Here is a 15,543-nt window from a genome sequence, read left to right as displayed (position 1 = left end):
GCAAAATCAGGGGCAAAAATTGATATATTTGGGCCACAGCCAGTGTCCTTAACAGGCTGAAATCTCTTTTCAGATCAAATCTAAGTGCTATCATGTAAAATCAAAACTTTTTAAGTTATAAGCATAGGAAGCCAGTGAATTTAGGACAAAGGTTTTTTTGGTTTTTTGGGTTTTTGTTTGTTTTTTACCATACACTGACTTGGGTTACAACGTATTTCTTATAATTCTTTTGAAAATAAATACATTTTCGTTATTTTCAAAAGGAATAGAAATGGAAGGAGCTGGGAACAGCCAATTTCAAAGAGTCACCAAGTTACAATTTTTCGATATGAAGTACTTCTGTTGTAAGTACATGCACTGGGTGTACATTTTTAAGAATATGTAATATACTTAGTCGATTTAAGATATTTACCAAAATAACCCACTACAAAAGTTACAGAATACCAAACACTTGACTACAAGTATGATAAATTATGCTGAAAAGGAAAAATCACTCAGCATATGACATTATCCCTTTGAAAACAACCCCACGTGCACACACACACGCACGCAAAAATCAAAAACTATCAGTTTCTCTTTTTTCCTCCTAGTTTTCAAGAATGCTAGAGAAGTCAAGTTCTGTGAATTACGCAAAGGACAGCAAACATTAAACTGCCTCCATATTTATGCTACCGAACTTCCATTTTTAAAGCAAGCATCTCAACTCCCCAGACACCACCATCCACAGAAACCATGCAGCTATCCAACAGACTTTCAGTGTCACCATTTATTATTTATAGCGTTAAATGGGGGAAGTGGCTCTGATGTCACCAACCCTACCCAGTGGAATCACTGACTCAATAAACATTTTCACATTGAAGAAAATCTGGCTAGGAAAACATTTTGCTGGGTTAAGTAGATTCTTCCACCTCTCTCCTCTCAGCCCTGGGGAAGAAGTTGTTACCGTGTTAGGAGAGATACAAAGAAACTGTCAAGGCTTCCACAGGAAGAAATCCTGGACATGTCCATTTGCTGATGCAGACTTCCTCTTCCCAACTCTCCAGAGCCCAGTTTGATTTCCCTAATGCTCACATTGGCAAGTAATATCTGCCATATTTTATTTCTTCCACCAAATCATCCCCTTCTAGCCACTCTCTCACGGTCCTGTTCCTAAAACCCCCTTCTGGCTTCAAATCCTAAAGCTTCGGAGGAGGGTGGAGGGTGTCCACGGACCGGGGAGTCTGGCCTGCCTGCCAGTGGTTTCTAACAGAAGAGTGTTCGCTTCCCCCGGGGGCCAAGGATTCCCCTTTTTTTCTTTCTGAGAAGAAAGAACTCGCGGCAGTGATGAGGATGGCTCCCTCCCCACTCATCCCCAATTTCCCAAAGCAGCTCTGGAAAACGTGAAGTTACGGCTTCTCTTTCCTGGGGGATGGAATCCAGAGTACCTGGGGCCTTGCTATGCAAACATCCCTCTCCGCCGGGTAGGAAACCCTTTGTCCGAGAAGTCGGACACCACAAGGGCCCGGGAAAGAGGCCTCCTTATCCGCCACAGCTTCAAACCCGAAAGCTCCCTGCCCCCCCAGCTCTGTAGGGCCTATCCTGGCATCCACACAGACCTAGGCTGGGGAGTGGGTGCTGAGACCCCTCCTAGGACGCGGAGGCCCAGGCGGCCCTGACCCATCGCCTCGGCACTCCTTCCCACCACCTCACTCGGCCTGAGTGGAGCTTGCAAGCGCGGTGCGGGCCTGGGCCGAAACAGAGGAAAGAAAAAAAAATCCCTTTCTAAAAGAAGGAGAATGGGGTGCTAGAGCGAGTGCGACCTAAGTCTACAGCATAAACGAGCGAGGGTCGTCCGAAAGCTGGGACCGGAGACGGGACAGGGGGTGGGGGAGAAACGAGGGGCATAGAGGGGGCCGGGCCAGGACCGGCCGGAGATGTCGAGGGATCAGAGGAGCCCGCGCCGGGTCCGAGGCCAGGGAAGGCTGGGGGCCCGGGTCCGGGCCGAGGCTTCTGGGAAGGGCCAGAGCCGGCCTCGCACCGGACGTTGAGGTGGGCAGGCCCGCCCGGGGCCGGACGGACGGAAGCACAGACGGTCCAGCGGGCCGCACTCACCATGAGCTCGATGGTCTTGTCCTCAATCACCGAGTCGGGCTCCATGGCGGCCCCGGCGGCCCCGCCTCGCTCTCCCCGCGCAGCAGCGAACGGCCCGGGCGGAGGAGGCGACGGCGGAGGCGGCAGAGGCGGAGGCGGCTATCGCACCCACTCTAGCTGCCAGCCCGCCCGGGCCGCCGGCAGCTCCGCCCTCCCCCTCGGCGAACGCAGTACGCAGAGCGGGGACTACACCTCCCAGCAGGCGCCGCGGCCCGCAGAGCGTTGTGGGACCGAGCCTCTGACACCGGGCTGCTGGCTCTTGGCAGCCCGAAGCTGAACTCCAAGCTGACAGTAGCACTGGACTGTGGACGTAGGACTTGCACACCTGAAGAGTTAAGAGCTTGCTCATGGTAGGGCCTCGAGAGCGCCACGACTACGTGTCCCAGAAAGCCGTGCGCCCGGGTTCTCCTTCCGGCTAGCTTCTCCTGACTTCCTGGCAGCCCAAGGCTGCCCAGACCGGGACGGAAACTCCGAGGCAACTCCTCACTTGTCGGAGATCCTGCTTGTGCGACCCATTTCCGCACATGCGCGGTCCATGCCGCAGTGCCCACTCGACGCCTAGGTAGCTGCGCTGCCCGTCCGCCAGTGTCTGGTGGCAGGGGCAGATGGTGGAGACAGGTGGGTTCTAGGGGCGTTAGGAAGGTGTATAGGCCTGGGGCTTAGGTGTGAAGGGACCAGCGAGTGAGAGAAACTCTGCCCGGGGAAGAGGCTCTGAGAGGATGGGCATCCCGGGAGTGAGGGTTTCGAGATTTCTTCGGGAAAATGGGGGTTTGGGGAAATGTGCTGTGGTGCTGTCTGTATGTCACGCGATCTACGGGGAGCTGAGAGATTAAAGGGAACCTGCGTATATCGAGCCCCTTATTCATTCTTTCAGAAAATGGTTATTTTTTAAGCATCCAGCTTCTGCTGCGTACCGTTCTAGGCACTGAGAAACAGCTCTGAACATGAGAGACAATATGCCCCTGTTCTCATGGAGCTTAATTCTGGTAGAGGGACGACAGACGTTAACCAAGAGAGTGGCTAAGAAGGAACACACAAGCGGAGACTGCTTCTAGTGAACTCAGCCTCCAACTCTGTGTAACTTAGGTCTGTCAGTGCCCTCTAACCAAATCCCACCAGGAACACAAGGGTCGTTGAACAAACTGGATTTATTACTGGTTGCAGTGACTGAGAACACACATTGAGGAAAGATGGGGCTTCTCCGGTAAGAGTTGTTAGTGATTTGGGAGAGGTTTAAGGAAGTGAAAGCTTCACTGGATTAGCTACTGTCAGGAAGAGAGGGTCGTTCCATGATTGAGCATCTCAGTTCATCCTACCTAGAGGAAGGGAATTCTAGATTGAGGTAAAGAAACAGCAGCCTGGCCGGGCGCGGTGGCTCACGCCTGTAGTCCCAGCACTTTGGTAGGCCGAGGCAGGCGAATTGCTTGAGCCCAGGAGTTCCAGACCAGCCTGGGCAACATGGCGAAACTAGTCTCTACAAAAAATACAAAAATGAACCGGGCCTAGTGGTGCCCGCCCGCTATCTCAGTTACTTAGGAGGCTGAGGTGGGAGTATCGCTTGAGCCCAAGAAGTGGAGGTTTCAGTGAATGGAGATCGCACCACTCCACTGTACCCTGAGTGATAGAGCCAGACCTTGTCTCAAAAACGGGGAAAAAGAAATGCAGCAGCAACTCCCTCATATTAGCCAAGTGGGGATGTTGAGTCATTTTTTCTGGTTTGGACAATCATCAGGTTTTATCTTTTTATCTGTGTTTAGACCTGGTTATAGAGTGGTCTTGTATTTGTCTAGATCTATCATGGTCACAGAGTGACCTCGTCTGATGTTGATGTTCTTTGGAATTGTTTTTGTTCTACAGGAAAACACAAAGCCAAGCTATAAGGGCCAGGCTATGGTCTAGTAACATCATGGCGTGTCTGATTGTACCAGGCCAGCTTCCAGATATCAGAGCCTGCTTTTCACTTTCTCAAATTGTTTTTGCATTCTCTGCACCTATAAAGTGAAAGGGGCTGGATGACCTAGAAATCTTCCCATTACCAAGGACCAAGTTACAGTAATTTGCGTGCATTCAGGACACAGTATAAGTTCCCTGCAGGCAGACTTTGAAGTTGCATAGTCCTTACCTGGTGCTTTTCACCAAGGGAATTGAAAGAAAAGCAATAGGAAGAGCACAGAATTGGAAAGTTCTTGCCACTGTCCTGCTATCTGAATTTCACCTGGTCCCTTCCACTATGGCCCTTAGGACATTCATTAGTAGAACAAAGGAGTTAGATATGACCTCTGTTTCAGTTACCTATTGCAACACAACAAACCGCTCAAGACTCAGTAGCTTAGAATAACAATGGTTTATTATGATTTACAATTGTGTGGGCTAATCCGGGCTCAGCCCGGGCCCACATGGTATAAGCTGAGGTTACAAATTGGGCTGCAATCAGCTGGGATCGCATTCAAAATGACTTCATCCTCTAGGGCCTCTCCACCATGTGGCTTTTTATCATTCAAACGTCTGCATAGTGACTTGAGAAAGGACAAGCCCCTGTGAACAAATGCTTATCAAACCTCTGGTTGCACCACACTTGGTAAACCCATAGTTAGTGTAGGAAGGGATTGTACAGGGGTATAAAAACAGGCATGGGGTAGGAGTCACACCTGGATGTGACCCCTCACATACATATGTTTATCCTACACCATCTTTTTTACTGTTTTAAAAAATTGATAGTTTCAGGTTTTAAAAATCTGAATTTCCAGCTTTTCTTGAAAAATTAGAATATCTGACAATTAGATCTACATGGCAACAATATGCAGGGGTTAAAATAGCAACTACCTTTATTTAACCGTATATTCTATGGTTTTTCACAGTTGCCATCACTCCTTTTTGTCTTATATGTGCATGCTTCACTCATTTAAGTTGCATCCCTAACCTGTATAGATATTTGAGTTTGCATCCCCTGGCATTGGAACTGTCGTGGAGATAAATCAAGGTTTCTCTCCTTTTATTAAAATCATATCCCTGGGAGCATGGAGAGGGGCTGCCATCTCTGTGGCTGCACCATGATCTACCAAAAAAAAAAAGAAAATTGTATCCTGCCTTAAAAGGAAAAAAGTACCAATATTATTAGGTCAAATTCCAGGAGCTCAGTGGGGTTAAAAACTCATACGTAGTAATTAGCCAAGTATGGTGGCTCACACTTGTGGCTCCAACTACTTGGGACGCTGAGGTGGGAGGATCACTTGAGTCTGAGAGGTTAAGGGTGCAGTAAGCCATGATTGCACCACTGTATTCCAGCCTGGGTGACAGAATGACCAGCTTGGGTACCAGACCAGCTTCCGTGACAAAACAAGACCCTGTCTCAAAACAACAACAATTAAAAAAAAAAAAAAAAAAACACTGTATATATGGTAAAAAGAAGTCTTATCCAAGGTATATAAGAGCCTAGCCGAGCCAAGGCTTTATCACCTTGCTCTCACCTCTTCTCAAACAAGAACTCAGGTGCTCTTATTGCTTCAGGCTTGATGGCAGCTGTTGATTAGATTTGGTCTTAGACAAAGGCAGAACACCTTGAGGCCTATTTCCCACAGTGTTTCAGATAGCTCTTGGCTGAGGTTTGCAAGACATGATCTTAACAAAGGGATTCCCCTGAGGTCCAGTTCAGAACCCAGAATTGCTTAGATTGTAGAAAGGCACAATGGTGCGTAACATAAACTGTATACAATGTAACACTCCTGCTGGGGTCTCAGGACAGCACTCTGTAATCAAATACATTCTTCTGCAGCAGAACATGTGTGTGCCTGTCATCAATTTATAACCTCATAGTTCCAAATCTACCCTTCTTTTCCATGCTTGGAGATACTGGAGCAGGATCCTGTAAATATTTCTCTGGCAGCTGGCACTGTGTTTAACTCTGTCAGTAGAGAGCACTAGAGGAACACAGCAGAATGAAGGGCTTCTCATCCTGGTTCCAGTGTACTTTCTTTTCCTTCTTGCTCTGTGGCACATGGCAGCAAATGGCTTATAGAACCATCCCTTCCTCCCCACACACAAAGGGGGCTGGGACATTCAGAGGGTGGTGGCTTCCCAGTGAGTTCAGTGGCACCTCAGTAGGCAATTTCCTGCTTGCCAGCCTCAACCTGTAAGTGTTTTGTTTTGTTTTGTTTTTTAAATATATGGAGTCTTGCCCTGTCACCCAGACTGGAGTACAGTGGTCGTGACCTCAGCTCACTGCAACCTCTGCCTCCCGGGTTCAAGCAATTCTCCTGCCTCAGCCTCCTGAGTAGCTGGGATTACAGGCACACGCCACCAAGCCCGGCTAATTTTTTGTATCTTTAGTAGAGACAGGGTTTCACCATGTTGGCCAGGCTGGTTTTGAACTCCTGACCTCGTGATCCACCTGCCTTGGACTCCCAAAGTGCTGGGAATACAGGTGTGAGCCACTGCGCCCGGGCTTTTTTTGTTTTTGTGAGACAGAGTCTTACTCTGTTGCTCAGGCTGGAGTGCAGTGGCACAATCTCAGCTCACTGCAATCTCCGCCTCCCAGGTTCAAGAGATTCTCCTGCCTCAGCCTCCTGCAAGTAGCTAGGATTACAGGTGCATGCCACCACACCCAGCTAATTTGGGGGGTTATTTGTTTGTTGAGATGGAGTTTTGCCCTTGTCGCCCAGGCTGGAGTGCAATGGCGCAATCTCAGCTCACTGCAACCTCCGCCTCCTGGGTTCAAGCGATTTACCTGCTTCAGCTGCCCGAGTAGCTGGGATTACAGGCGTCCTCAACCACACCTGGGTAATTTTTTGTATTTTTAGTAGAGACAGGGTTTCACCATGTTGGTGAGACTGGTCTTGAACTCCTGACCTCAGGTGATCCACCCGCCTCGGCCTCCCAAAGTGCTGGGATTACAGGCGTGAGCCACCTTGCTGGGTCACAACCTGCTGTAACTCTTTTTTTTTTTTTTTTCGAGATGGAGTCTTGCTCTGTCACCCAGGCTGGAGTGCAATAGTGCGATCTCAGCTCACCACAACATCTGCCTCCTGGGTTCAAGCCAGTCTCCTGCCTCAGCCTCCCAAGTAGCTGGGATTACAGGTGCATACCACCACGCCCAGCTAATTTTTGTATTTTGAGTAGAGACGGGGTTTACACCATGTTGGCCAGGCTGGTCTTGAACTGCTGACCTCATGATCCACCCGCCTCAGCCCCCCAAAGTGCTGGGATTACAGGTGTGGGCCACCATGCCCTGCCTGACCTCCTGTAACTCCTAAGCAAACTTTGTGCGGTGGTCCACAAGCAGCCTCTCTCCTGTGAGGTCTGAATCTCAGCCTAGGGGTGGGGGGTGGTGAATGAAGAGACTTCCAAGCTTGTTCCTTCCTTGGGCACTTGCTTAGCCCTAAAGTTATTGGCTATTCCCTGTAACTGCTAATTCTGTATTTTTTTTTTTTTTTTTTAAGACAGGGTCTTGCAATGTCACCCAGGTGGGAGTGCAGTGGCACAATGATAGCTCACTGCAGCCATGAAGTCCTGGGCTCAAGCAGTCCTCTCACCACAGCCTTCTGAGTAGCTGGGACCACAGGCACATGCCACCCCACACGCCTAATTATTTTTTTTTAGTTTTTGTAGACACAGAGTCTTGCCAGGTTGCCAGGCTGGTCCTGAACTCCTGACCTCAAGTGATCCTCCTGCCTCAGCCTCCCAAAGTGCTGGGATTACAGGCATGAGCCACTGTGCCCTGCCCTGTTTCTTTACAGTTGTCTTTGCCCCCTTTGTACTTAGTCCTCCATAATAATTCTTTATGTTAAATTTTCCCAATGGAGTACATGGCAGAAGTGATGGGGTGTGAGTTCCAGGAGTAGATTATAAGAGTAATGTGGCTTCCTCTTTGCTCTCTTTCTCTCAGGTCGTTTACTCTGGAGGAAGTGAGCTGCCGGGTCATAGGGACAATCAAGCAGTCCTGTGGATGGGTCCATGTGGTAAGGAACTAAGGCCATCTGCCAACAACTAGCACTAACTTGCCAGGCCTGTAAGTGAGCCACCTTGGAAGTGGCTTCCCCGGCCCCATTCAATAGTCTTGACCTCATGAGAGACTCTGAGTCAGAACCACCAATCTAAGCCATTTCTGGATCCCTTACCCACAGAGACTATATGAGAGAATAATTTTTTTTTTTTTTTTTTTGAGAGGGAGTTTTGCTCTTATTGCCCAGGCTGGAGTGCAGTGGCGTGATCTCGGCTCACTGCAACATCCGCTTCCCGGGTTCGAGCGATTCTCCTGCCTTAGCCTCCCCAGTAGCTGGAATTACAGGCCCCCACCACCACACTTGGCTGATTTTTTGTATTTTTAGTAGAGATGGGGTTTCACCATGTTGGCCATGGCTGGTGTCGAACTCCTGACCTCAGGTGATCCACCTGCCTCAGCCTCCCAAAGTGCTGGGATTACAGATGTGAGCCACCTCGCCCGGCCAAATATTCTTATTTTAAACTACTAAGTGTTGAGATAATCTGTTACACAACAATAGATAACTAATAAAGACACCAAAACAAGAGCTACTTCAAAATACTAGACTCAGGGAGACCACTTTTTTTTTTTTAAATACTTTAAGTTCTAGGGTACATGTGCACAATGTGCAATTTGTTACATATGTATGTATATATGTGCCATATTGGTGTGCTGCACCCAATAACTAGTCATTTACATTAGGTATATCTCCTAATGCTATCCCTCTCCCCTCCCCCGTCCCCACAATAGGCCCTGGTGTGTGATGTTCCCCTTCCTGTGTCCAAGTGACCTCATTGTTCAATTCCCACCTAGGAGTGAGAACATGCGATGTTTGGTTTTCTGTTCTTGTGGTAGTTTGCTGAGAATAATGGTTTCCAGCTGCATCCATGTCCCTACAAAGGACACAAACTCATCCTTTTTTATGGCTGCATAGTATTCCATGGTATATATGTGCCACATTTTCTTAATCCTATCTGTCACTGATGGACATTTGGGTTGATTCCAAGTCTTTGCTATTGTGAATAGTGCTGCAATAAACATACGTGTACATGTGTCTTTATAGCAGCATGATTTATAATCCTTTGGGTATATACCCAGTAATGGGATGGCTGGGTCAAATGGTATTTCTAGTTCTAGATCCTTGAGGAATCGCCACACTGTTTTCCATAATGGTTGAACTAGTTTACAGTCCCACCAACAGTGTAAAAGTGTTCCTATTTCTCCACATCCTCTCCAGCACCTGTTGTTTCCTGACTTTTTAATGATCGCCATTCTAACTGGTGTGAGATGATATCTCATTGTGGTTTTGATTTGCATTTCTCTGATGGCCAGTGATGATGAGCATTTTTTCATGTGTCTGTTGGCTGTATAAATGTCTTCTTTTGAGAAGAGTCTGTTCATATCCTTTGCCCACTTTTTGATGGAGTTGTTTGCTTTTTTCTTGTAAATTTGTTTGAGTTCTTTGTAGGTTCTGGATATTAGCTCTTTGTCAGATGAGTAGACTGCAAAAATTTTCTCCCATTCTATAGGTTGCCTGTTCACTCTGATGGCAGTTTCTTTTGCTATGCAGAAGCTCTTTAGTTTAATTAGATCCTATTTGTCAATTTTGGCTTTTGTTGCTGTTGCTTTTGGTGTTTTAGACATGAAGTCCTTACCCATGCCTATGGGTTGGCTCAGCTGGTCTCGAACTCCTGACCTCAGGTGATCCACCCACCTCAGCCTCCCAAAGTGCTGGGATTACAGACATGAACCACCGCACCCGGCCAGTGATTTTGATTTTTTATTTTTTTATATTGTCACTGGAGAAATTCATTTTCTCAATTTCTGGGGAGCATACCAAAATTGCTTTACTAATATTTACTAAATGACGATTAAGTATACCTGTGTAGTAGAGACAACCCTATATGCTTACCTACTTCATTTCCCTTTTTTGGGGTATAAAGTTTTGAAAAGTACATTGTGCAGGCTCCCTTGCAGCTTCTAGGGCCGAGAGTGTAAGAACTGACCAGTGAACAATGAGCAGGAAGAATGTACTTCTGAGATTCGGCAGTGACTCACTGACGAGCCTCCCCTGTATGCCCACTCTTCCCCAGCAATGCTGGACACCACAAACTCCAGATGGTATAACTATAACATGGAGGGCTCATGGACTCAGATTGGACTTCCCATGAAAAAGATGTTTTAAGCCACCATGTTTCTAGGAAGTGGACACATAGTGTCAGTTTGCCCAAGCTGAGCTACATTTCCCTGAATTATTTTCCTCTGTGTTTCTGTTTAGAGCCACTAGAGAGACTGTCATGCAGGATTTGGAGCATGGAGGTGAAGCATGAGTCATTCTGTAGCCCATATACATTGCTGGTGATAGGCTGACTCCCTGCTTGGTATGAGGTAGTGGCTTGGTCTGTTAATTGCTCTATCTTCCCTTGGAGCCTCCTTCAGCTCCTCTGATTCCTGGGCCATGTGTGTGTTTCACTCTGTGACAATAGGCTCCAGCCTCTGCATGACACCCATATCACCCAGGTCAAAGGGGACAAGCACTCATGTAAGTTTCAGTCCCCCTGTCCTCATGGGCTTCCATTCATGCCAATGCCTGCTCCCTTCCACTTCATATCCATCTTCTCTAACTGATTCTAAGATCCAGCAGTGGCTGTGAAGACAATAGCCTTACAGGGACAGCTTAACTAGATTTACATTTATAGAAGGTCAACTCCTTGGGAAAAAAAATCCCTTAATATACTCTTGTTGGTTCTAATTCTTTGGCTGAATTTTGGCTGATAGGCAGGGTTAATCTGCTACTGTGGCACAGCATATTCTTTTTTTGAGAGGGTCTTGCTCTGTTGCCCAGACTGGAGTACGGTGGGTGTGATCTCAGCTCACTGTGGCCTCAACCTCCCAGTCTCAAGTGATTCTCCCACCTCAGCTTCCCCAGTAGCTGGGATTATAGGCGCACACTACTGGTCCTGGATAATTTTGTATTTTTTTGTAGAGACGGGGTTTTCCCATGTTGCCCAGGCTGGTCTTGTATTCTTGGGCTCAAGCAATCCTCCTGCCTCGGCCTCCCAAAGTGCTGGGATTACCTGGCCAGCATATTCTATTCTAATACAACTTGTCTCTACTCTTTCACTTGGAGGTATCTTATTTAACCTGATAAGCACTAACCCTTCAGTGATAGAGTTCTCCTGAGATCTGGTTGTTTAAGTGTGTGGCGCCTCCCCTCTCTCTTCCTCCTGCTCTGGTAGTGTAAGACACCTCCTCTCCCTTAGTCTTCTGCCATGACTGTAAGTTTCCTGAGACCTTCCCGGAAGCTGAGCAAATGCCAGCATCATGCTTCCTGCACAGCCTGCAGAACGGATGAGCCCATTAAACTTTTTTTCTTTATAAATTACCCACTTTCAGGTATTTTTTTATAGCAGTGTGAGAATGGACTAATACAAGTACTAACATCTATAAAAATAAAACCTAAAAATAAAGTTGATGCAGAATTCCTTCTGTCTCATTCCAGCAACAAGTAATATTTATACACAGATATGTAAACTTTTAAAAATTATTTATTGGCTGGGCGCGGTGGCTCACACCTGTAATCCTAGCACTTTGGGAGGCTGAGGTGGGCGGATTACCTGAGGTCAGGAGTTCGAGACCAGCCAGGCCAACATGGTGAAACCCCATCTCTACTAAAAATACGAAAATTAGGCAGGCGTGGTGGCGCATGCCTGTAATCTCAGCTACTCAGGAGGCTGAGGCAGAGGAATTGCTTGAGCCCGAGAGATGGAGGTTGCAGTGAGCAGAGACTGTGCCACTGCACACCAGCCTTGGTGGCAGAGGGAGACTCTGTCTAAAAAAAAAAAAAGAAAAAAGTTATTTTATCAATGTAAAAGATGTAGCTCTAGTATAATTCTATGTCTATGTTTAATCATTGCCAAAATTTTAATTTTATTGCTTGATGTATAGTATTTAATAATGATTATAACAACTTGATCCAGGAGGACTTTTTGGCTAACATTTAGAGGCTGTGATCACAGAAAATGAGAATTACAACACAAAAGAAAATTGTGGCCAGGCACAGTGGCAGGCGGATCACTTGAGGCCAGAAGTTTGAGACCAGCCTGGCCAGCATGGCGAAACCCTGTGTCTACTAAAAATACAAAAATTAACTGGATGTGGTGGCAGACGCCTGTAGTTCCAGCTACTCCAGAGGCTGAGGCAGGAGAATCGCTTGAACCCAGGAGGCAGAGGTTGCAGTGAGTCAAGATCATGCCACCGCCCTTCAGCCAAGGCAAGAGAGCGAGACTCTAGCTCAAAAAAAAAAAAAAAAAAAAAAAAATTTCAGACATAATAAATAATAGGATATTTAAAAATAGGATAAAAATATTTGGGGAAAATGGAATGAAAATATAAGTTCAGGGACAAAAAAAGAATGGTATAAGATTTCCACCTGGCCAGGCACAGTGGCTCATGCTTGTAATCCCAGCACTTTGGGAGGCCAAGGCAGGTGGATCACCTGAAGTTGGGAGTTTGAGATCAGCCTGGCCAACATGTTGAAACCCCGCCTCTACTAAAACTACAAAAAAAAGATTTCCACCTATTAGAAAAGAACTTTTTATATCATTTTAAAAGAACAATGACAAAATTGCTATTACATTTAGATTTCATTGTGAAGATAATGGAACAATTTTATTTTTAAGTGTCAATACTTATAAATATGCAGAATGTTATATTATTTTCAATGATTTAAATTTATGCTGAAACATTTTATATGTCAATTTAAGAAATGAGGAATTACATAATTTTCTAATTTTTTCTGGGGATACATAAACACAAAAGGTTAAAGATCACTACTCTAGAGCACTATGGTGACTACAGAAAGGGCCTGGTACTCTGAGGGCCAGAAGCTCAAGTTTGCCGTGTCGAACAAGACTAAACATCTGCCAAGAATTTCTGGTCATAGATGTGAAAGAATTGGACTTGAAAAATACCTCCCCTCAGCTGGGTGCGGTGGCTCATGCCTATAACCCCAGCACTTTGGGAGGCCGAGGCGGGTGGATCACCTGAGGTCAGGAGTTCAAGACCAGCCTGACCAACATGGAGAAACCCCATCTCTACTAAAAATACAAAAAAATTAGCTGGGCATGGTGGTGCATGCTTGTAATCCCAGCTGCTTGGGGGGCTGAGGCAAGAGAATCACTTGAACCCAGGAGGCGGAGGTTGCGGTGAGCTGATCGCGCCATTGCACTCCAGCCTGGGTGACAACAGCAAAACTCCGTCTCAAAAAACAAAAATGTCCCCTCAATACTGACAAAGACATACCAGTTAAAATAACCATCAGATAGCCAATCTATTTGTCCCACTCTCTACTCAGGTAGCTCCATGCTACTAAAGGGCTTTTAACAATCTGACTTCAATACACCTTTCTTGTTTTTGTTTGTTTGTTTGTTTTTTGTTTGTTTTGAGACAGAATCTCAACCTGTGGCTCAGGCTGGAGTGAAGTGGCATGATCTCGGCTCACTGCAACTTCAGCCTCCCAGGTTCAAGCGATTCTCCTGCTTCAGCCTCCCAAGTAGATGGGATTACAGGCACACGCCACCATGCCTGACTAATTTTTGTATTTTTAGTAAAGATGGGGTTTCACCACATTGGCCAAAGTGGTCTCAAACTCCTGACCTCAGGTGATCCGCCTGCCTCGGTCTCCCAAACTGCTGGGATTACAGGTGTGAGCCATGATGCCCTGCCTCAATATACCTTTCTAATCTCATTTTCTGCTACTTTCTCCCACTTCATGTTCTGGCTGCTCATATTTTTCTAAACAGATCACTGTCCCTCACAGCTCATGCCTTCATGCTTGCTTGCCACTCTCTCAGGCAGTGCAGAATTCAGCAATCATGGTGTGAACTGTTTGGGCTAGAGCCTATCCCAGGCCTTTCTATAGGCTCTAAACAGCATGGAGAACTCCAAGGACAGTCATGCGCTGCATAATAGCATTTCGGTCCACAATGGACCACATACACAACAGTGGTCCCATAAGATTATAACGGAGCTGAAAAACTCCTGTCACCTAGTGACATTGTAACATCATAGTGCAATCCATTAGTCACATGTTTGTGGCGATGCTGATATAAACATACTGCCCTGCCAGTCAAATAAAAGCATTGCACATACAATTTTATATAGTACATAATATTTGATAGTGATAACAAATGACTCTTACTGGTTTATATATTTACTATATATATGTATATATACTTTTTTTTTCTTTTCTTTTTCTTTTCTTTTTGTTTTTAAGACGGAGTCTTGCTCTTTGCCCAGGTTGGAGTGTGGTGGTACGATCTTGGCTCACTGCAGCCTGTGCCTCCCAGGTTCAAGCGATTCTCCTGCCTCAGCCTCTTGAGTAGCTGGGATTACAGGTGCGTGCCACCACACCCGGCTAATTTTTGTATTTTTGGTAGAATCAGGGTTTCACCATGTTGGCCAGGCTGATCTCGAACTCCTGATGTCAAGTGATCTGCCCACCTTTGCCTCCCAAAGTGCTAGGATTACAGGTGTGAGCCACTGCACCCGGCCTTTTATAATTTTTTATTTTATTTTATTTTATTTTTATTTATTTATTTATTTATTTTTTGAGACGGAGTCTTGCTCGTCGCCTAGGCTGGAGTGCGGTGGCGCAATATCAGCTCACTGCAGGCTCCGCCCCCTGGGTTCATGCCATTCTCCTGCCTCAGCCTCCTGAGTAGCTGGGACTACAGGCCCCTGCCACCGCGCCCAGCTAATTTTTTGTATTTTTCAGTAGAGACGGGGTTTCACCATGTTAGCCAGGATGGTCTCAATCTCTTGACCTCGTGATCCACCTGCCTCAGCCTCCCAAGGTGCTGGGATTACAGGCGTGAGCTACCGCACCCGGCCCTTTTATCATTATTTTAGAGTGTACTACTTATTAACAAAAAAAAGTTAACTGTAAAACAGTCTCAGGCAGGTCCTTCAGGATGTATTCCAGAAGAAGGCATTGTTATCTTAGGACATGACAGCTCCATGCATGTTATTGCTCCTGAAGACCTTCCAGTGGTACAAGATATGGAAATTGGAAAACAGTGATATTGATGATCCTGACCCTGTGTAGGCCTCAGCTAATGTGTGTGTTTGTGTCTTACTTTTTAACAAAAAATATGTGAAAAGTAAAAACAAAGACAAAAAAATTTTTAAATAGAACAAAGCTTATAGAATAAGGAGATAAAGAAAGAAAATGTTTTTGTGCAGCTATACCATGTGTTTATGTTTTAAGCTAAGTGTTATTACAAAAGTCAAAAAGATTTTAAAAATTAAAAAGTTTACAAAGCAAAAAAATTTACAGTTAAAGTTCAGTTAATTTATTATTGAGAAAGAAAAATAAATTTAGTGTAGCTTAAGTATACAGTGTTTATAAAGTTTGTGAAAATAAAGCTTTAAAG

General features: G+C 45.9%; 1 protein-coding gene across 2 annotated transcripts in view; it reads right to left on the bottom strand.

The window, feature by feature from the left end:
• The window catches only part of FBXW11 (F-box and WD repeat domain containing 11), a 183,971-nt gene that overhangs the window by 137,949 nt on the left and 30,479 nt on the right, over positions 1–15,543 (bottom strand). The window contains exon 2 of one of the 2 annotated variants that reach the window (XM_050793212.1): positions 2,092–2,261. In XM_050793212.1, coding sequence (XP_050649169.1) covers positions 2,092–2,136 — 45 coding nt within the window. In that variant the 5' untranslated portion in view covers positions 2,137–2,261. Of the gene's footprint in view, positions 1–2,091; positions 2,262–15,543 lie in introns of those variants that run through there. The other variant, XM_050793213.1, reaches the window with a different exon arrangement.

This window comes from Macaca thibetana, chromosome 6, assembly GCF_024542745.1.
Source record: "Macaca thibetana thibetana isolate TM-01 chromosome 6, ASM2454274v1, whole genome shotgun sequence".
Classification (NCBI taxonomy): domain Eukaryota; kingdom Metazoa; phylum Chordata; class Mammalia; order Primates; family Cercopithecidae; genus Macaca; species Macaca thibetana.
Note: the sequence above shows the minus strand (reverse complement) of the source record. Positions and strands in the feature narration are given on the sequence as shown.